This window comes from Cydia pomonella, chromosome 10 (assembly GCF_033807575.1).
Source record: "Cydia pomonella isolate Wapato2018A chromosome 10, ilCydPomo1, whole genome shotgun sequence".
Lineage (NCBI taxonomy): Eukaryota > Metazoa > Arthropoda > Insecta > Lepidoptera > Tortricidae > Cydia > Cydia pomonella.
Window position 1 is genome coordinate 16,969,082 of NC_084712.1, and position 22,869 is coordinate 16,991,950.

General features: G+C 36.0%; 1 protein-coding gene across 6 annotated transcripts in view; it reads right to left on the bottom strand.

The window, feature by feature from the left end:
* Positions 1–22,869, bottom strand: part of LOC133522298 (uncharacterized) — a 227,179-nt gene that overhangs the window by 33,775 nt on the left and 170,535 nt on the right. The window contains exon 1 of one of the 6 annotated variants that reach the window (XM_061857583.1): positions 14,469–14,523. The exons of the other annotated variants lie outside the window; for them this stretch is intronic. Coding sequence (XP_061713567.1) covers positions 14,469–14,521 — 53 coding nt within the window. The 5' untranslated portion in view covers positions 14,522–14,523. Of the gene's footprint in view, positions 1–14,468; positions 14,524–22,869 lie in introns of those variants that run through there. 6 annotated transcript variants of the gene reach the window in all.

Below are 22,869 nucleotides of genomic sequence, written 5' to 3' on the forward strand. Positions count from 1 at the left end.
TTTTAAACTATAAAGCCATATTGATGATAACGATGACTATCCTTGTAGTTTATCATTTTACTTTCCGAGCTCATCATTAAATTTTATTATACACAAACTTTATGACTACTTTGCATTTATAAAAATGGAGATTGTACTTATGCGACCACATTTTTACTATAAAAAGCACCGTCTATATTTATACAAGACCGGTCGCAGCTGTCACCCGACGAGTTGAAATATTACTATGCAGATAGCAGATATGTGCATGGAAAGTGAGATTGTCACTTGATAACCGAGTATAGCAGATTATCTTTAACCCTGTTTACTTTTAGGATGGGTAAAGATGTGATTTGCTCACTGAAGATGGAGAGACGGACATGTCATGGAAAAGATAAGCTGGGGAAGTAATCTTTCCACTTGCACCATATTTATGATACCTTTAGACGGCAAGCGAGCATACGAATCGCCAAATGGTAAGCAATTACTTTCGCCCATAGATACCCGCAACATCAGAGAAGGTTGTAAACGCGTTGCCGTAATTTAAGATAGGAGTACGCTCTTTTCTTTATTTATACCCTTTTTCAGATTAGATATTTTACAACTCCAAAAGTAAGTTTTCCTCCGAAATGAAATCTGAGTAACTATGCACTGAATTATAATGTCGTTTACATATTATTGTACCGCAATATTAGATATCAAAGGAACCTTAGCATTTAGGGAGAAAAAGTTAGTCACCACTACTTAAAAAAAAAACGGCTCAAATATGCAAAAGCTCACATAACGATTTCGATTGAAAATGTGCACCTCTGATTGTTTTCCGTTTATATGAACCATGTCAAAAACCAACGATCTTACTATTAAATCTTTTAAATATGTTCCTTGTCTGATTGCCCTATAAATATAGATATGAGAAAATAAAAAAAGTGCAAGTAGCTAGTAAGTAACGGAAGATGAGATTTGGGGACCCGAATTATATTGAAGATCAATTTTGACTTTTACTTTTTCCGAATCAACCCATTGTGTTTTTACAAAACTCAACTGTTTGATCCTTTAAATCCTACGTTAGATCCATAAATGGCAACCCGTCTCCTAGTGGTCAAACCCGGGGACATATGCGGAATGACTGCGCAGTAAAAATGTCACTACAACCGACAAGCCCTATAAAAAGGACCCCGTTACCACCACAATCCGATGGCCAGCTAATTTTACGAGTGCCTTCAAATGCGGAACTAGTCGCCTCATACAAAAAAGCGACGCGCGCACAACTAAAGACATCGTGGACACGTCGTTATTCGTGTGGTGGGATAACCAGTCCTATCACAGGTGAAAAAAAGTCAAAATCGTTAAATATAAATATGGGATATATCACCTTTCTCCGCTAATATGGACATGGTGTTAAGCTAGAGTTATTTTGAGGTAGTCGGTTTTTAAAACCTTTATAAGGAACTCAGAATTGGAAAGTCAAAAATGCGAAATAACACTTTATTCTCGGCATAATACGACATGGCACCTTTCTTCGTTTGTGCCTTCACTGGTTTATGACCATGATGTTCTGTCACAATGAGGGACATACACTATTATATTTTTAACTGCAGCTATATAATCTTATCTAGATCTTCGGACATCAAAAGTGTAAGGTGGTTATTGAACTTCATACAATAATTTTATTCCCAGGGTGAGAAACAGGGTGAGGGTATTGGGTACTTTGGGTATTTGACTACTTGTCAAATCACTTTCTTTATCGGAACTGTTAAAACGGTTTGCCACTTTGCACTTAGTAGTTACGAAAAACTACCAAATGGCGTGGCTGTCAACCTACCTACTTTATCTAAATAGAAATTGTGTTTAAAAATAATTGCCTTTTTACGTTTACGTTTCTCTATTAATGTTCTAATGTTTTATTTCAAGTGTAAAAGAATATATTTTAAATACAGTCAATATCCCTTTTTAAAAGAAAATGCTAACATTCCCCTGCGTTCGAGAAAATACATTTCAGTTGTCTATAAACTAAAATCATAAATGTGGCATTATCTATGAAAAGGGCGCTGCGTAAGCGCCATCGACAATAAGGTCCCCTTTCATAGATAACGTCACAAATAAGATACAGCATAACTTTGGTACAGACTCTGATCATATGTTTTTATTGCAATGCTGTTAAGCAATGAACGATACGCGTTTTATGTGGTTGATTTCATTGGAATCCTATTAGATTGTGTGAAAAAATAACACGGTATTTAATATGACTCATACAACAAAAGTCTCAGGACAGCATTATGACTATAATATCCTATAATTCCTATAGCGGTACATATACCGTAATCACATTGATATTACCTCCACGAGCAGGGCCACCATGATTCTTGGTAACCATAAACCTTTGTCTTACTATGCCGGATAAAGTTCAATGGCTAGGCTTGACGAAGATACTTGACATTTAACTGGCAAAACTACGATTAAATGTTAAGGAAGTAATATGTGCCTACTTGAAAACGGCCGTTGTATTAGAATCTTGTATACTTAGTACCTCTGTGAACTATTGATACACAAGATTAAAAAATTTAAAAATAAAAAATACTTACGTTGAATCATTCTCACAGCGAACTCACAATGGTCTTAAGTTTCGTAGAACCAACTCTATTTCCGCAATTTTGAATTTTTTCCAAATAATGAAACAAAAGAAAAAATTATTACCTTAATTACCGAACCTGCTCACTCACGAGAATCGGATGAGAAATGCGATCTGCAAAGCATTTTTGTCCAAGCTGAATCGGAGAACTTCGCTAAGGCTCTGTCAATAAACATACATCATAGAATTTAAATATATACAATGATATATGCAAATGGGACTTTTAAAACTTTTATTAACCATGTACTCAGTTCACGTCATTTATTGTTGTTAACTTTATGCCTTGTCTTTGAAATATTAACATCATACCTAGGTATCTTCATACAAAGACCCGAAAAACAGTCGAAATTTAAGTGTTAAACATCTACTTAAAACTACTGGCGCAATCGGTCAGATCTCCTATGTATATGGGATTTTTTTTCTTTAGAATATTGTAGGCACATATAAAATTCCCTTGTTTTTATAAGTCTCGTATTCCCACGGGCTATCTCAACAATTATATTAAATATTCATCTTTCCCGCTGCGGCATATTTCACGACCCGCATACCGTTACCGAGTACCGACACGCACGGACAAATTCATTGTTGTATTTGTCTCCGCTTTATCACGACTCTTGGATCGTGATCTTCGTCGGTTTGTTTTCAACGACTGAGTGTGTTCGTCGGATTGAGTTTTGGCGACATAAAAAAGTGATTGTTCCGACTGACAAAGCATCAATTAGGTTTATTATCGGTTTCAGTTTGTTTGATAGTTTTAATTCAGTGTTTTGGGGGCATTCTGAGTATTTTAAAATTAGTGTGTTATTGGCGACAAAATCTGACGGATCTCTTGAATAGGCGTATTTGCACTGAGAAAATTGGTTACCTATTGACTGTTTTGTTAGAGGATTGAATGTTCGAAATAAGAGTAATAAGAGTATTCACCGTCATAAAAAAGCTGAAACTGTTACCCTAATGGCACTGAAAATACACAGTCCATAAGTAATTCACCATTAGCTTCAAAACTGACAAGATGAATTGTACAGTCGAGTTCGTAAATATGTATACATTTCTTCATCTTAATCCATTGCAATCTTCTTCTTCTTCCTCGCGTTGTCCCGGCATTTTGCCACGGCTCATGGGAGCCTGGGGTCCGCTTGACAACTAATCCCAAGATTTGGCGTAGGCACTAATTTTTACGAAAGCGACTGCCATCTGACCTTCCAACCCAGAGGGTAAACTAGGCCTTGTTAGGATTAGTCCGGTTTCCTCACGATTTTTTCCTTCACCGAAAAGCGACTGGTAAATATCAAATGATATTTCGTACTTAAGTTCCGAAAAACTCATTGGTACGAGCCGGGGTTTGAACCCGCGACCTCCGGATTGCAAGTCGCACGCTCTTACCGCTAGGCCACCAGCGCTTTTTATCTTAATCCATTGCAATAAGGTGAAAAAATGTATACATATTCATGAACTCGACTGTAATTAACTTGAAATTGAATGGCGCCCGCCACACAACCACGTAACTACTAGACATCCTAACGTACCCATCTCAGTCTTCCATCCTCAATAACATACATTACACTGGTCGTCATTATGCCCATTTAATATTAACGTCAACATTAACTACTCATTTATAATAACGCGGGTCACGCAAAGACACTTACTTCACAAAAATGGTGGACCGTAGTGTAAACTCAAAGCTAACGTCATTTTAGCACTGGTGTTTCAGAAAGTCGTATGGAACTATGAATCCCGTATACACTTACGACTTTCTGTAAGAAAGCGAGGTGGAATATGGAGCCGGAGGCGTGCGCGCCGCGGATAAGTAAATTACGAGTAGCCGCAGATAGAGTCGTGCGCAGGAGTTGGTAGCGAGACCGCCGCCGGCCGCTACGGTACACGGTGCGGTGCAAGTCATAAGAGTCGGACCAAGATAATTCTGAATGGCATTGGCAAATACGAAGTGTGACTATGTCATCATAAGTGTCAAATTTATATGAAAATATGACGTGTATAACAACGACGTGACGTTTATAATATGACGTTTTGTTCTGTTCATATCCGTGCAAACGAACTCTAGTAGAAGCGGAACTTTAGCATATTCACTACTGAGCTACGGTCGCAGCGCTACGACGTATCCGATAACACAGATTTGTAGTGGAAATCCTTCGTATAGATGCAAAACAACAATGTGTCGCGATTGGCGCTGAATGGGTTAGTAACGTCATTAAATTATCTTTCGTTGAGATTGTATAGGACACTTGTCGCTGACAGCCGCTGTCATTTTCTAGGTATTTGAATGAAATAAATTATGAAATACAAAGGACTAATAGGGTTTTACTTAAAATACTAAACACTTTTTATATATCTAATAAGTATAAAGGTTCGTTAAAAGTGTGATTATCTGATATAAAATATACTGAACCAATAAGTAGGTGTCAAAAACAATTTCTAATCGGCGAAAAACACTAATGTGCAGTGACCGTTGGGAGAATCCAACAACGAATCGTTAAGAATACGAGAAAATAGTATATGTGTATCTTCATTCATAAATAAGTACTCGAAGTAACATAAAATGCGTAGCAAAGACACATATATGTATAGGTAACGCTTCGTTCGAGATTGAAACCGCTCTTTCTCGTATATTGGGCTCCTGGTATCCAGGGCGCTAGATAAAATACTCAACTTAGACCGTTCTTAGTGATACAAATAACAAATCGTACCGTCGGATTACTTACCCGCAGATAAATAAGCCTTATAGGGGTCAAACCCACATACCGTGGAGGAATGCCGTTGTATTCGGGTAATATGCGAGTATTTTACATGTTGCTGTAGTAAATTATGGATTAGGAAAAGAGAAATGGTATACATAGCCAGATATAATTTAAGTTAAGGCAAATATACGAGGTGGGTATATTTTAAGAATTAAAGATGCGTAAGTGGTGGAAAGTTTCCAAAAAGTTGTAAATTTTCACAGGATACGAAGGATACTTTAATTTATGATCCTCATATAAAAATATAAAAACTTTCTTATGAAAATTTCACAATTTTTGAACTTTTCTATGACACATCTCAGTTATAATGATTCTACTATTTCTACTCAAAAAACATTTTTTTCCTTGAAATAAATTGGTAGAAAGGGATCCGAAATAACAACTGTCAGAATTTAATTTCAACACAGGAACAGAGTGTATACTGCGTACCTATCCAATTTTACATGATTAAGGCAAAAGGCATTCTATATAGTATGTAATTAGTTTTCCAGTTACTTGATGGTCATACATAGTCATTTTGTTATGTGTGTGGTGTTGTTGTTTTGTTTTTTGTTTGATATACTATACACATATATTGTATATCAAACAGCTGTTACTGTAAGGTTAACCGCGAAAAAGCGAAAAATAAAACAGAGCAGAAATGCTTCTTCACGCACCTAAAACTTTTATCTGTGTGTCCTGATGGTTGACTGGTACAGAATGCTTTCTGGCATAAATTCCACCATATGTACTTTCTTTCTTGTGCACTAAAGATGAAATAAATAACATTGAAGCCCCTAAATCGTACGCGCAGTATGTCGGGATCAATTCCCGGCATCGGGGCCAGCCATTCGTCTCAGTCGGGGTCCCGTAACCTATTACAGGTGCTGTTACATTGCCGTCGGTCTGTGTGCTTCAACGACAACAAATTTAATACGACTAGGTATATGTCGGGAATGTTAGAGCTTTTTAGTTATAAGTAACGTATTTTGAGATGAAAGGATCGGTAGCAATTTTGTTTGATTTCAACTAGATATGTTGACATTAAAATACTACGAGATACTGATGTGTATGATATATGAACCATATATAAGTACTTATTGTGAAATATTAAATAAATATTTATTTTTGTTCTATCGACGCTCTAGTACAGTGGGTATTCAGAATCATTTGACGCCGGCACTTCATTGCGTTTAGAACGTCTCCGACTACTGGCGACGTGCCACGCATGTAATAATTTTTTTTTTATTAATAAAATTTAAAAATGCCTTTGTGCGTTATGAAAATGTAATAACAATCCACGGCGAAAAACTCTCATTTTGAGCTCATTAAAATTATTTAATAACGTCACTTTAAACACTCGCGGTGGTACGCCATTTTCTATGGCGCAAAGATTATATTTCACAGATAATTATTACTTACCTTATAGTTTGCAGAATATATACATAATTAATGATATATTAGTTTTTATCTATTTATGCTATAAGCGCGATATTATCAAAATTTCTACGAGAACGAGAGTCAAATAGAAAGAGTTTTATAAATAAATAAATAAATATTATTAGGACATTATTACACAAATCGACTAAGTCCCACAGTAAGCTCAATAAGGCTTGTGTTGAGGGTACTTAGACAACGATATTATATAATATATAAATATTGATAAATACTTAAATACATAGAAAACACCCATGACTCAGGAACAAATATCCATTGCTCAACACACGAATAAATGCCCTTACCAGGATTTGAACCCGGGACCATCAGCTTCGTAGGCTGGGTCACTACCCACTAGGCCAAACCGGTCGTCAAAATCGGTCGGTCGGTTTTATGACTATTTTAATACATTTTGAATGTCGTCAGCGTCACATATGTAAAACAATTTCAAATATACATTTGTAAGGTAATGAATACATTTTATCTAGATTCTTTACAGTGCGTATTTAGGCAGAAAATTTACAATTGTCATAACACTTTCGCCTCTGGCTAGGTAATTATTCTTTAGCTGAGTGACAAACTTCAAATGCCGAAAATGGCGGACACAATTTGCTCTCGATAGTCTGTCTAGTATATTAATGTCAGTGGTGTAAACAAGCCCCAATTTGAAGTCCAGTAACTTCCGACGCTTCATTTTCTATGGAAAGCACCACGTGATCTCCGATCAGCCATCATAGAAAATGACGTGTCGGACGCCTCGGCCCGGCCCGGGCCGGTCTGGCGTGAGTCATCCTTTAACCTTACTATTTTTTAACACATATCACAAAAAATATCCTCTACACTTGAGATGTATGCAATTAATAAAGCTATTGAAAAGATGTACTAAATTACGGATCTAGGTAGATTGAAGCAGATAAACATCATTTGAAAAGCACGATAAACAGTTACATTGTTTCTAAATTAACCTCTTGAAGCTAAAGCAGCTTCGAGTCTGCCTTTTCAACTCTAATACAATGGAAAAGAAGCTAAAATCGTCTAGTTAGGATAAACTTGTTTACATAAATGGCTGGAGTAATCAGCGGTATATCTGTGGCGATTAAGGTTAGTACGATTAAGGGTATCGATGCAAGTTTACTCCAGATTTACTAGAAACTTAATACATGAGAGAGAGTTATAATAGAGCTAAGGTCAGGAAAAACGTTGTAGGTAGAGAAACATTTTCCGTCGTAAAACTGAATGCTTTTAAAGGGAGGGAGGAAGGAATCCATCAAATGACACTAATCTGCGGTAAATTCAGTACACGAGCGTATTTTTGAACCGTAGGAAATAGAGCCCATCTCCTTTAAGAAACGAAAATAAAAGTAATCGCCACTGTGTCGATGAAGTTAACAATCTTAGAGCATTTTAACCAGAGAGGTATGGGCATTATGAATGTCCTCTCGCTTTGTGTGGTAGGGCAAAGCCAGTGGATGTCATTCCAGATCTAGAGCAGAGCCCAACTGGGGATGTACCTCCACCTTACAGAAAACAGCAGCCAAATAACGCTAGACTCTACTCATAATGTTGTGTTCCTGCCGGTGAGTAAGGTTGCCAGAGCTCAACGAGGGGGGGCGGGTTTAGGGTCGGCAACGCGCATGTAACTCCTCTGGAGTTGCAGGCGTACATAGGCTACGGAGACTGCTTACCGTATGCTTGTTTGCCACCGACGTAGTATAAAAAAACCAACCGGAGTCACATTTAAGAGCTTACTTCTCTGCCAAAAACCTCGGCCAATGGTCATACTCTCATCATACTTATTGTATGGACTGACATTTATCTGACATGGCTATCGCCAGACTGTTGGTACATAAAATTACAAACAATCGTCTTCGTTGGTTAATGCTATAAGTTAACAATCGTGTAAGTAGGTACTAATTGTTGCTTGTGTACGGAATTTTCCGCAGACCGATTTGGCCACACTGACCTTATTTGACGTTCTATTATGTACCGAAATTAAAAATTTGTCGAAAATACGTCTATACAAGCTTGGGGAAGGGAACAAACTAATGGTACTTAATATTTTAATAAGTAGCCATCTTCAAGTAGTAGTCAATTAAAACACAAAACATTACTTTGCTAATGCGCGAAAAGATAACGTGCTAGTCAATCAGTGCTGTTTCGAAGGTCCGAAGTCCGACGACTGAAACACTGGTCTGACTGACTGTTTCAGTCGTCGGACTTTAGAACGTCAACATCTTCTGAGGATGCCTCGTAGAAAGGCGTAACACGTTTCGAGTTTTATATTTTCGGTGGTGGATTGTTATATTTATTTGCGTATTTAATTTGCGATGGGAGGGTGGGAACATTAATTGCATGTAAAAATACGCAAGTAAGTGTAACGGGTTAGCACTGATTGACTAGCATGTTAATTTTTCGCGGATTACCAAAGTAATATTTTGTGTTTTAATTAATATGCATTTCCGCAAAGTAACGCTGAAAAGTGATTCTACTCGTTATGTAGTAGTTGTACATGTTGTAGAGAATATGTAACACTTTTCCACAAATTACCGCTCCGTCAAATGCAATTTCGAAAGCATACTCTGATGTAACTTTACAATTTTCCCCATTTTTCCGCAAAAACTGGTCCAACGATATATCACTGTTTCGTGACTTAACAGGATTGTTATTACTACGGCTAAGCGATTATTTATCATAATAATCCAGTATAATCAGATCTTCGAATGAAACACAGTCGTTCTAAAATGTATATTGGTTCTATTGAGGCGATTCTCAATGCGATGAGAATGTTAAGGTTACGGATGTTACTCAATAAAATCGTCACTTTCTTCGATTTGGTCTCGATTTTTTTTACATAATCGATTGGATTAGATTCACGCAGGTCACGATAGGAAGTGGAATCGGGTAGATAGTTTATGACGTTAATGGTGCCGTATTGGTGTTAATGGGCAGTGTGTTGAATTAATTAGTTCCCTAAAGTTCTCACCTCATTTTATCGCTTTTTCAGTTGTACGTTTAAGGTGCAATTGGTCAATCCGGCCGTTTTTGAAAAATTGTAGAGGCCTTTCTCTCTTTAGTACCTAAGTTTATCAATTCAAAACTTGCTGTCTTCATATTTTTGATCAAAGTTTTTGCAATACAAAAGCTATTATCGAGAACTTGCTTCTAAAATGCGTAAGTAAACTTATTTTGGAAAAAACTCGGTCATTACTTTTTTTTTGTTAAAACTAACCAGAAATAACAATTCAATTATTCAATAACAATGATATCCACGATCCCGATCACGAACGGCCTTCCTCTCAGTGTTCAGCGAGCTGTGTTTGGAGAACGTCCTGAAGTCATGGCGATAAGACAACGATATATAATTATAATATAACTATTCATAAATTCTTAAATATATAGGAAATACCCATGAGTTATGATATGTCTTTTAATATTTATTTATATTTATAATGACTTAATAATCAATAATCGAACCATCTTAAACTCCTAATGCCGCATAATATACGGAGTTCTATAGTCTACCTCATCTTCTGCAACTGTCCAAATAACAGCAATATTTTGAGCTATGTCACGTGTTTTACTATTCGTTAGTCTATGGCCGTAAACTATGGAACTATGAAAGAGAGATTAAGTTCGTTAATACTAGTCGGTAAAGATGTGATTTTCCGCAAGCGGTCGAGATAATCTCGGAGGTTGATATCAGTCCGTTGTGCTTCAGTAGAACTGTGTCAGTAGAGTCAAGTTACTAACTGATAGCGATTCACAACTTAGGGAACAAATCAAATTATTTTATTAAACGTTTTGGTTTGTGTTAAAAAAAACATTTATTTTATTTTAAGTAGTCACACTGCCTACTACAATAATTATGTAAATTATAGTGACCGGTGCCCCTAGTGTAAATTTTGTCGATAGCGAAACGTGACGTACGCGTTTGCGTTAAGTCTCATTTTATATGGGTTTTTGAACAGCGCGCCAAGCGGAACGTTTTGGAAAGTCAAAAATCTCATACAAAATGACACTTAACGCAAACGCGTACGTAACGTTTCGCTGTCGAAAATATTTACACTAGGGGTACAGGTAGCCTAGAGGTCCAGGGAGTTAACCACGTCAGCGGCGTAAGCGTAAGCCGGTTTATATCCGGTCTCCGCTAATGAAGGACATGGTCACTTTTTCTGTAGTATATTATGATAGCAATTTGATGAATTCAAGATAACTGGTGCCCACGAATTGGATCCTGGGGTTGATTACCCTGAGGTTTCAGACGTCTATAACCGATAGTAACTACATATCACCAGGCCGGCCGTATCCGTATGCTTGTTTCCATTAACATCATTAAAAAAATAGGTCTATGTACGAAATTCTTTATGCTTAGCGTCCTTACTTTTTTTGAAGTGATTATGAGAATATTATCAATATACAAATACAATGTGAATAGGAGGAAAAGTTCTAAAAAGGATCCTCGGCTCCGAAGCAGAAGAGATGAGAGGAGAGCGTCGTAGCGTTTTCGCATTAGACCACAGGCCCAACGTTCCACTGTTGGCTTACTGGGTCTGTCGCATCATTTGCAAACACAAATTGTCAACCTCAAGCGTTTTCACCACAACGGCTTTTCAATAGATATAATGACTGGAGTCCGTTTGTGATTTCCATTTGGTATGTAACTTATACTATGCAACAAAAACTGCTATTTTGTAAAATAATTGCAGTACGGAGCTGAAATTAAGAATAAGCAGTCGAAGAGGTCTTAAATAGATTTAAAGAGCCTATTAAGAACCATTGAAAATACAGAACCAGTTTGGACACCTGTTAAGTTACGACACGATGAATTTACTAACGGCGCGATTCGAACTTTTAGATACGTCAAAAGGTACGATATGGATCGGATATGTCAGTGTCAAAAGTGACGTTTATTCAAACAAAAATGTCACTTTCGACATTGACATATCCGATCCATATTGTACCTAGAGCAAATTTTGGACGTAAATTAATGTTCGAATCGGACCGTAAGGCCATCATAGAAGGGAAATTCGATCGAAGAAGGATCTAGTAAAGAAGAAAGTGAGTGTTTTGTTATATCGGTTTGTAAAATGAAATGATACAAAAATAAATATATGGATAATCTTCTACTGAATAGAGTGCAGCTCTCATGGTTGTGGTTATTGTGGCAATACATGTTTACAGGTGACAGTAAATAGTCCTTAATTCATTTAGAAACATCGATAAAAACCGGACAAGTGCGAGTCAGACTCGCCCACCGAGGGTTCCGTACTTTTTAGTATTTGTTGTTATAGCTGCAACAGAAATACATCATCTGTGAAAATTTCAACTGTCTAAATATCACGGTTCATGAGATACAGCTTGGTGTCAGACAGATACACAGACAGACAGACGGACGGACAGCGGAGTCTTAGTAATAGCTTTTTTTACCCTTTGGGTACAAATCAAAGTAAAGTAGGGCAAAAATCAAGTAGCTCTTTCAAAATCTGGTTATTTAAACTACACACATTAAACTGCATAGCTATGAATATTATCTTAATCTATTATTAAATGAAAAAATCTTCTCAAATAAAACAGAATAAATAACTATAAAAGTACGGTTATCAAAACAAACAATGTATGTTTTCATTCTCACAGAGAGCATTTCAATGTCGTTTTAGTATGGTAATTTATGTGTAACATATTCATTACCAATACATTACCAAGACAACGTGTGAATCATCGGACTAGTGTGTTTGTCTGTTTTTTTACAATTTACAATTAAATATACCTAGGTAACTACTTGAAAAAAAAATTACATCTATAAAAAATCAATTTTCTCAAGAATATATGAAAATCACGTATAATTACTTAATATCGAATCTCAAACCCACCAAAAGTTACAATAATTGCCAAACACTATTTTATTATTTTGACCTAAAAGAGTAAGCAAAGTCACGGGCAATTACTTGGTATAAATAAAAATGTTGGTCACAACTGGGCAATAGCATTAAGTTACGCAAAGCTGTACAATTTTAGACCATAATGATATGTGCATTAAGGCTGCATAAGTTAAACTTGTTTTAAATTCGTAGGTGGCATTCCGGATAGCGCGTGTGAACTTTTGCAGACGCCATTGTTTTAAAAAGTTGTTTTAAATAGTGATGTGCCCTTATCTCGATATACATACAGTGTATAAATCCAATACGGGCAATAAATCAGACATAGAATTTATCCGTATAGTCATAAATTACGAAGTTTTTTGAAGTTACCCTTAATTATGAGCCTGTAATTATTTTTGAAAATTTACCGAGCAGCAATGTACTGCAAACATTACGATTCATAACATGACAAAACATTACGAGATACAAGTTTTTTATAGTAAGTTTATAGTAACTGTCAACAAGCATTGACAGTTACTATAAATCTTAATATGCTGCCTCCGCGAATTGTGGGGTGATCAGGACCCTAACATTCCTTTGGGCCTAGTTAAGACAACAATCGTTGAATGAAAACGCCAATCGTTAATCGTCAAATCTTAAATAATGTATGGAAATAGTCACGTGACTTTTCGTACCATGTCATACATTCTTATATTACATTGGCGTTTTATGACTGTCATCTTAGCTAATACTTTAAGTACCCCTTTTATCGTGTATGGTCGTGCCGGTCACTTTATATTAAAATTACAAGCATGTTGGCTAACCGGAAATAAAATTATCGATAAACCATTTTTTTACTAGGCACATCACTAGTCACGTCACAAATCAAGGACCTCTGACAATTTATGGTGATGACCGTGTACGGTATTCATGTTTCAAATTTAAGCAACGTTGTTTAATCTGGGACACCTACGTGGCGTAATAACCTGGCTCTGATTGATAGGTCAATTAATACCTACTGTTTTGCCGATTTTATTTTGCTGTCAATTTTTTTTTTTTCAAAATTTGGCACATTAGAGGGGCTTGTCATTCTGAGAGGAATAAATGCAAAATCTTAATTTGGGACAAAAAGTACCCACGTATGTCATTTTACGTTGAATTCCGAAAATATCACACGGTTTCGTAACCCTATGATTTTTTTTCTTAGGGTCTACGCTAAAATTGCGCTTAATATTATGTACAGTATAAGGAATTTTAACTATCCACCAAATTTTATCGAAATTTGACGAAAAACAATGACAAAATATTTTTTTGAATTTCATAAAAAATAATGTTTAGGTATGTAATGTATAGGGAACGGGGTATCAAATCAACGATACATTCGAATCGGCCCATAAGTTAATACTTATGGCCCGATTCGGAAGTTAAGATACGTCAAATATTAGGTTTAGATATTAGATACGATGTGAATTGGATATGACAGTGTTAAAAGTGACGTTTCTTCAAACAAAACACTAGACCTAATCTAAGGTACCTAATAACTATTTTACGTATCTCAAAGTTTGAATCAGGCCGTTAGTGGCTTTGTTCATAAAGGCTCTACAAGTCTTAATTACTTGTTACTCGTAATCGTTTGTCTTAATCTGTAATTTCGACTTATACACATACTCACTACGTGAATTAATTCCATTTATAAAGTAGGTATGTACTTTTACAGCTGTGTATACACATAGTAACAAAGTTACTATGTGTATACACGTCATAATAACAAAGTTACTTAAACTTCATTTCTCAGAGTAAAAAAAACATGATATTAACTTAAATATAGACCTACGTATCGTCGTATCTTTTGTGATGGATGAGGAACATGCAGTGATGGCCATACCTGAAAAAAATGAGAAGAACGTTGTTACAGACAGAGTAATCATTTTAAGGTTAGGCTAACCATTAAATAAAATTACGTAAACGGTTTATAGTTTGTGTCATCCATGATGACACGCAGATATGTCAAATTTATTCTTTTTAGGGTTCTGTAGCCAAATGGCATAAAACGGAACCCTTATAGTTTCGCCATGTCCGTCTGTCTGTCTGTCTGTCTGTCTGTCTGTCTGTCTGTCTGTCCGAGGCTTTGCTCCGTGGTCGTTAGTGCTAGAAAGCTGAAATTTGGCATGGATATATAAATCACTAAAGCCGACAAAGTCGTACAATAAAATCTAAAAATTTAATTTTTTTTAGGGTACCTCCCCTACACGTAAAGTGGGGGTGAATTTTTTTTTTGGCTTCAACCCTAGAGTGTGGGGTATCGTTGGAAAGGTCTTTCAAAATTAATAGGGGTTTTCAAGAAACATTTTTTGATACAGTGAATATATTCGGAGATAATCGCTCCGAAAGAAAAAAAAAAATGTGTCCCCCCCCCTCTAACTTTTGAACCATTGGTCCAAAAAATATGAAAAAAATCGTGGAAGTAGAGCTTAAGAAAGACATTAAATGAAAACTATAGCGGACATGATCAGTTTAGTTGTTTTTGAGTTATCGCAAAAAGTTTTCCCTTCATAGTAAAAAGACTTACTTTAATTAGGTACTGATTATGCAAATTTGCCTATTTGTTTAACTCGGGTGAAAGGTACCGTTTCATCCCTTGGTTCACAATTTACTATACTTTAAGCTCCAGTTTAGCTTATTGTGACGGAAGAGTAACTACGGAACCCTACACTGAGCGTGGCCCGACATGCTCTTGGCCGGTTTTTTATTGTATACTACGTCGATATAATATGGCGTATAATGAATTTGAAAATAAAAAAAAGACCTGTAAATTTACTAACTGTAAAGGCTTCAAAACCTCAGGATGTATTTTAAATTCATTATAGGTACGCGAATCGCGTTATAATCCGTTTCGTCGTTTTAGATTGGTTTTATTTCATGAGTACCTATCGAAACCGAAGACAATATTATTAAGCCCGTCACAGACGGAGCAATAATATACCGACAGATACCATAACATACGGCATCTTACGATATCTTTTACATACTATTTGACAGAGTCTGTCACGAAGCTAATAATATTCTGGTATCTTACGATATCTTATCGCAAGGCATATTAAGATACCTGGCGATATATCACTTGGTATATAACGATATATTTTGGTATATTTTGCCTCTCTCAGTGTAGGTGCTAGACAGACAGAGATATATATTTTGGTATCGTTGGCGTGTCTCACCATACTATACATGTGTTAAAGTACTACACATGTGTGTACTACTGCATGTATGTGTATTCTATATATTTGTTAGCGATACTCTAAATATCTGTCGGTATCTTACGGTATATTAATATATCTTATCGCTCCGTCTGTGATGGGCTTTAAGCTAATCAGATTTATCTGAGAATACAATAACAATTACGTTAAGGTTCTTACATACACATACACATGTAAATTGTATTAGTTCTAGAAATCAGGCGAAATCTACAGTTTATAATTAATATTTAAGAGTCAGAAACTTTCTACAGTATTCGTTATTTTCATCATCGCTTTGACTAACCAAAACCTAATTTCTCAACATTTTCTTAATCGATAACAACCCAAAATAAAACACAAAATTATTAAACAAAAGATTATACAAGATCAATTATTCGATCGATCAGGCGATCCCGCTTGTCATTACAGTGCTCATTTCACAAAAGATTCTAACTCGTAAAACGAGCAAAAATACCTCTCTAATAAAAGGAGTTAAGAGGGGGCGTAAAGCCAGGAAATTAGAAAGGAACAAGTCTGGTGTTGCAGGTGTCCATGGGCGGCGGTAATCGCTTACCATCAGGTGATCGAAACGAGCAGTCGCTTGCCTCGTGTATCATGAAAAAAAGATATCACGGACCACGTTAAGCTTAGGACACCGAAGAAGATTCGGCGAACGCACAGGTTTTAACGTTTTACCCCAAGTCTGAAATTAAAGTATTTCTGATGCTTTTGTTTAAAATTTTGCTTGTCAAAACCCAATTTTTTTTAACCCAAGCCATGATGGAATATTATGATGCTCTTCGGTTTTCTATTCCTAGCATTTCAGGAGGATTAAAAGAGCAATGTTGGTAGGAAAACTACATATTGTTCAACGTTTCTACTTTCGATTTAATTTCGCATAGGAACATTAATAATTGTGTAACCTGGTATTGTAACAAATCGAAAAATATATATACAATATTATCCATTATGTATAATATTATTGTAAAATTTCAAATTAGACATGTCATGATGTGATTTTTCTCTATAAAGCTAACCTTAACCCTTTAAGGTTTCAGTTTGAGTGTACCCTTGCAAGTAATAGTTTAGTCTCCGTGTAAATATCATGGCATTTTCATTTGATTAAAACAAGTAATAAAAATCAATATAAAAAAAACTACAATTTTGCGTTAACCGGGTCAAAATTCGTTTCGTTGTCTTGTTTTTTGTCTCCAAAAGCGTAGCTTTTTGTATGGGTGATGATTAGTTTTTAATTTTTCTCAAGTATAATCTCCAGCTAAGACATGCATTATCACTCGACTTTTTTATTTATTTGATAAAAGCCACCAATAAAAGCGTGTCAGATTAGTCAAAAACAAGACAATGAAAACAATATTGATCCAGCTCCCTCTTAGAAAGAGGCTTCTGCTGGAAGGCAAAAACTTGAATGTAACACAAATTGACTTGGTTATAGTTAAATGCATACATAACATAAGACTTCGATTATTGTTACAAGTAGAATCCTATTAAAACTTGATTGTTTTACTTCAGATACAACATGCCTTATGTACGTGTAGTTTAGCACTCCATTCTAATACTAAATGCCTAGAACTATAAGATGTAGAACCGCCTCGCCTACCTACTACTACGACTAGGATTTAGCTTGCGCGCATTGGTTTTAGTTTTATTGCACTAACTAGGTAACCTATCGCTGGGGAGATAGCAATTAAAAGATTGAGAAAAATAATGATTTTTCCTATCTTTAAATTGGCATCAGCAAGGTGGATAAAAGACTAATTTCGTAAAGCGACACGTTGTTTTGTTTCACAGTAAGTAATATTTAAATAATAACCGGCCAAGAGCATGTCGGGCCACGCTCAGTGTAGGGTTCCGTAGTGACTTAGGCGTCACAATAAGCTAAACTGGAGCTTAAAGTATAGTAAATTGTTAACCAAGGGATGAAACGGTACCTTTCGCCCGAGTTAAACAAATAGGCAAATTTGCATAATCAGTACCTAATTAAAGTAAGTCTTTTTACTATGAAAGGAAAACTTTTTGCGATAACTCAAAAACAGCTAAACTGATCATGTCCGCTATAGTTTTCATTTAATGTCTTTCTTAAGCTCTACTTCCACGATTTTTTTCATATTTTTTGGACCTATGGTTCAAAAGTTAGAGGGGGGGGGGACACAATTTTTTTTTCTTTCGGAGTGATTATCTCCGAATATATTCACTTTATCACAAAATGTTTCTTGAAAACCCCTATTAGTTTTGAAAGACCTTTCCAACGATACCCCACACTCTAGGGTTGAAGCGAAAAAAAAATTTCACCCCCACTTTACGTGTAGGGGAGGTACCCTAAAAAAAATTAAATTTTTAGATTTTATTGTACGACTTTGTCGGCTTTATTGATTTATATATCCATGCCAAATTTCAGCTTTCTAGCACTAACGACCACGGAGCAAAGCCTCGGACAGACAGACAGACAGACAGACAGACAGACAGACAGACAGACAGACAGACAGACAGATAGACAGACAGACAGACAGACAGACGGACATGGCGAAACTATAAGGGTTCCGTTTTATGCCATTTGGCTACGGAACCCTAAAAAGGTACTAGGTTTTGAAGCATTGTAAACTATACCAGCCCGTAAAGGTTTAAAAACTGATGAGAAAGTGGTATTTTCTCCACAAGAGTGGCAAAGTTACTTGATGCAAACTTTAAGGTACTCATATTGGCTGGTGAAATTGACTATTAAGAGATGATTTTGAATGATGAATATTTAATGACGTTGATTTCCTTTCATTGGTGTGGTGAAAAAAAATGTGTTTCATTCACTCAAAGAAATAGACCCCAGCAGTCTCCAAAGTAAGTAAGTTGTACTCCTAGCCCATGGAAGCGATATAATATCGATAAAATATGCGGTCGGTCTGAACCCTGCGCGCACGCAGCTCAGTTAATAAGTTGGGCGATCGTAAATTGCGAACCCTTTTTTCCCACAAGCTAACCGCCCGATTAGACGCATTATCATACGGGCCTATCGATGCCTGGCTCTCAAAGTGTGGAAAGTGGTTTGTTATTCTAATACGGTTTGGACAAAGAGGAAATCTGAGTGGTGAGCCCAATATTTAATAGTAGATTATACAACAGCTGCATAAAGTAACCCATTATATTAGATGGCGAAATAGGTCGAGGATAAAATGGGTTACTGTAGATTAGTACGACGCCATAAATTTTCTAAGCAAAAATAAAGTGAGTGTTATATACTACTTCCTATGGACACTCTATAGACACTCAAAAAACAGTCTATAGTAATTCCTTCGTGTTTTAATAACTTACTTTCATCAACTCATATTTGAGTCCAGCTATGACACGTCACAAAACTTGCTGCTAATCTTTTCTTTGACCAGGGGGTCTAGCCAACATAACAATCGTTTATAGAAAACACCAATCGAAACTTAAATAATGTATGGATATGGTCATCAGACTTTTCGTAGCATCTGCCATCCCGATACATTTTTTCGTTTAGCGTTTGTCGATCTACGAGTATCATCTTGACTAGGCCCCCTGACCAGTCCACTGAGACAATTTGCATGAATCATAGCCGCGTACATAATGTATCCTTTTAAATAACATTGAAAATCCTTGACCAAACCGGTTGGCCAGGCACATTGTGTGCAGCAGCTAAGTGTTAATATCCCGTAACACAGTACCTGTTGACTGCCATTACAGGGAACTGATAGTGGACTGACAAAAATAATGGACAAAATGAAGGTTTGCTGCAGGTCTTCGCTGATTTTTACTGGAAACGTGTTATTTGGAGCATTTCACTTACGCGGTTATCAAACTGTTGCGAATTCACACGTCGCTCTAGTGTATGAGCGTGACAGCGTTATACACGTTTATAGCGCCTTTCCATTAAACATCCAATGTGAAGACCGCCTTATTTTATTGTAATTCACTCACTCAAAATGATAGGCAACTTTGCAAAAAAATTAAGCCAAAGCATGGAAAACTAGCAGGACAAAAATCGACTTTCAGTAGTATTAAAAACTTAGCTATTAGTTTACTTATTTAATTTTACTGTATATTGTCATTTTATGTCCCGTTCAAATATTTTAAGAGACTAACTTGATTCCTTCGACTCATATCTACTTATGGTCATCTATACCATATTATAAAACATGCTATTATTCTGCTCTTTGACCTGATCAGTCCACCAAGATATTTTGCATGCATTTAGTCGCGAATATCATTGCAAATAAGTTTGAAAACCTTTGTCCAAACCGGTCGGACAGGCACATTGTGTGCAGCAGCTAAGTGTTAATATCCCGTAACACAGTACCTGTCGACTGCCATTACAGGGAACTGATAGTGGACTCATAGGCTGACAAAACGCACCAAAGGGAGGCTGGAGGCAGGTTAAGAGCAGTTTTTATGGAAATGAAGACGAGGCAAGCCCATGCAGATTTGTTACATTGAAGCATCTTACACCATAGTGGCGCTTTTGATTTATCTGAACATGCAAGCAAGTCGAGCTTTGGTTTGACAAATTTTTAACACTAGGCATGAAAAATTCTGAAATTCTTTGGCTTCCGATTCCTAACATTTTCAGGAGACTTAAAAGAGCAGTGTTGGTAGGAAAACTATACTTTGTTGAACGTTTCTATTTTCGATTTAATTTCGCAAAAGAACTTTAATAATTGTGTAACCTGGTATTGTTACAAATCGAAAAAAATACCACAAGAGTCACAACGCGAAAGCTCGTATGGATGAGAAGACTTTGGGTTGTTCAAAGGTCTGTACGGTATGAGGTAAAGTTATATAGTTCAGTCGTTAAATAGTGATCCTCGTCTTTACATAGAGAAGCAAATAATACATAAGTCGTCATCTCATTACCTACTTGAATATTGATGAGTATTATTGTGGATGTGAATCGGTTGCAACACTGAGCTATATACGAATGGGATGTATAAAATTTTGAATCTAATGGAGGTTCTTAATACCTCTACGCTTTTTGTGAGTTTGCTTCAAGACATCGTTAGCGTCGGTGAGCCGATATTCAAAGTAATTTTTTATTGAATAAGTAGGTTATTTATTTCAAGGTTGGCTTTACGGTGAGCTTAAAGATAGGCCAAATATGGTCAGGATAGGTTCGAACATTCAATCAGTTTTTTTAGTTTTGAGGGGTTCAATTAAGTAAGGCTTATTTCGGGTTTATAGATGTTAATAAGTTACCAAAAAAACAACATCTTACCTATCTTCCTTATTAGTCGTTGAAATCTACGTTTCCATTTCTCCATATTTTTACTGATCGATGACATTTGATTGCAAACAACCATTCGGAATTCAAAACTGAACAATGTTAATTTTACCGTCAACTTCTAAAGCTGTCATTTACATATCGACACAAAAATGTAAGATTTGACGCCAAGCAATTCATCTGCCAGATGTCCAAATAAGTTTGTCGTATAAAGTCAAGTCATTCAGTATGAAAGCATGGCAGTGACAGCTATATGCGATCTTTTGAAAGTCATAAGTTATCTATTAATGGACTTTTTTAATTTTCACTTTCTTTATTGTAGGTATGGTGATGCAATGATGGCTTAAGAGTGTGATGAGTGTGATGACGTTTATTAAAAAAAATCTTTTTGTGTATTTTGTTACATCGGTACTTTAAACTAATAAATAATACTTACCTGTGCCCTTCTCTAGTTCAAAGTAATGATTACATTGATTACCTTCCTGTAGTGACATAGTAAGTGATTTTCCTGACAATTTCTTAAATACTACCCACGCAAATTGTATCATACAGAATCTACTATTATTTTCAATCGAATGATACAATTTGTGTAAGTATTTTTCAAAAAATAGTCAGGTAAATCACATTTTAAATTTCGTCACCCCGGTTGACGGTACATCAAATTGTGCAATAAAACTATAATGTATATTCAGAGTGGATAATAGGAATTACAGAAGCGGTTGTCCACTTTCCCGTTAAACAAAAATTTAATAATAATTGTCAAACTTTTTCATGAAAACGAAAACAACACTTGTATAGACTCAGAACAAGCTAAGTTAGCAACAATTTTGAAAGCCCAGACTGTGCAAGTGTTAAGTAAACGTCATAATTTTATAGAAGTTTGACGTTTAACATCACACTTGCGCTGTCTGAGCTATCAAAATCGCTGCCAACTTATCTTGGTCTGAGTATATGTAAACTACACTCGACTCAATACATACATGGTCGTCCTTAAAATGTTCTTAATTTACAAAAAAATACGGTAAATTAGTCGTCTGTTTACATTGTTTTCCAAATCCATTGGCTTTCAAATACAACGTGCGTAAGTAACTTTTTTAAAACTTTTATCGTTCAATGTTACGAGTATGTAGAACTTAAACAGGTCTTATTATCGCTGTATTTATGTTACTGTCAACAGCAAAATGTCAATTCAAGCATACCCAAAATACTTTTACGGTAATCCAATTTATCCTTTTACCTTGAAACCGCCAAGAAAAGATTAAACTTTCTCTCAAACTTATTGGTCATTAATAAGATAAACAAGCAATTTTATGGGAGAAAGGTTTTCGAACTTCGAATGATCAAAATACATTAAAAATAAAATAACAGTTCCAGAGAGTACCAAAATAAAGGAATGTTTCCAACGACAGGCGAAGCAAAATGAACGGTTACAAGTATGAGGATTCCTTTCAAACCGATACTTATGCTAAATGACCATGCCTGGGGCTTTCTTTGCTAAGAATTTGCTCAAAGTACCTACCGCAGATACTAAAGAATTTTAATCATAACCGTCATTGTTTAAAAATATCGTTTTGAAAGCTATTCTGGCAATCTTCTCTTTTTTATACTATTTGTATGTATTCCTACATTTATTAGCTCAATTTGCAGAGTCAAACCAAGTTCGATTTTGATAGCCCAGCCTGTGTTAAGTAAACGTCTTCATTTCATAGACGTTTGACGTTTAAAATAACATTTGCACTGTCTGTGCTGT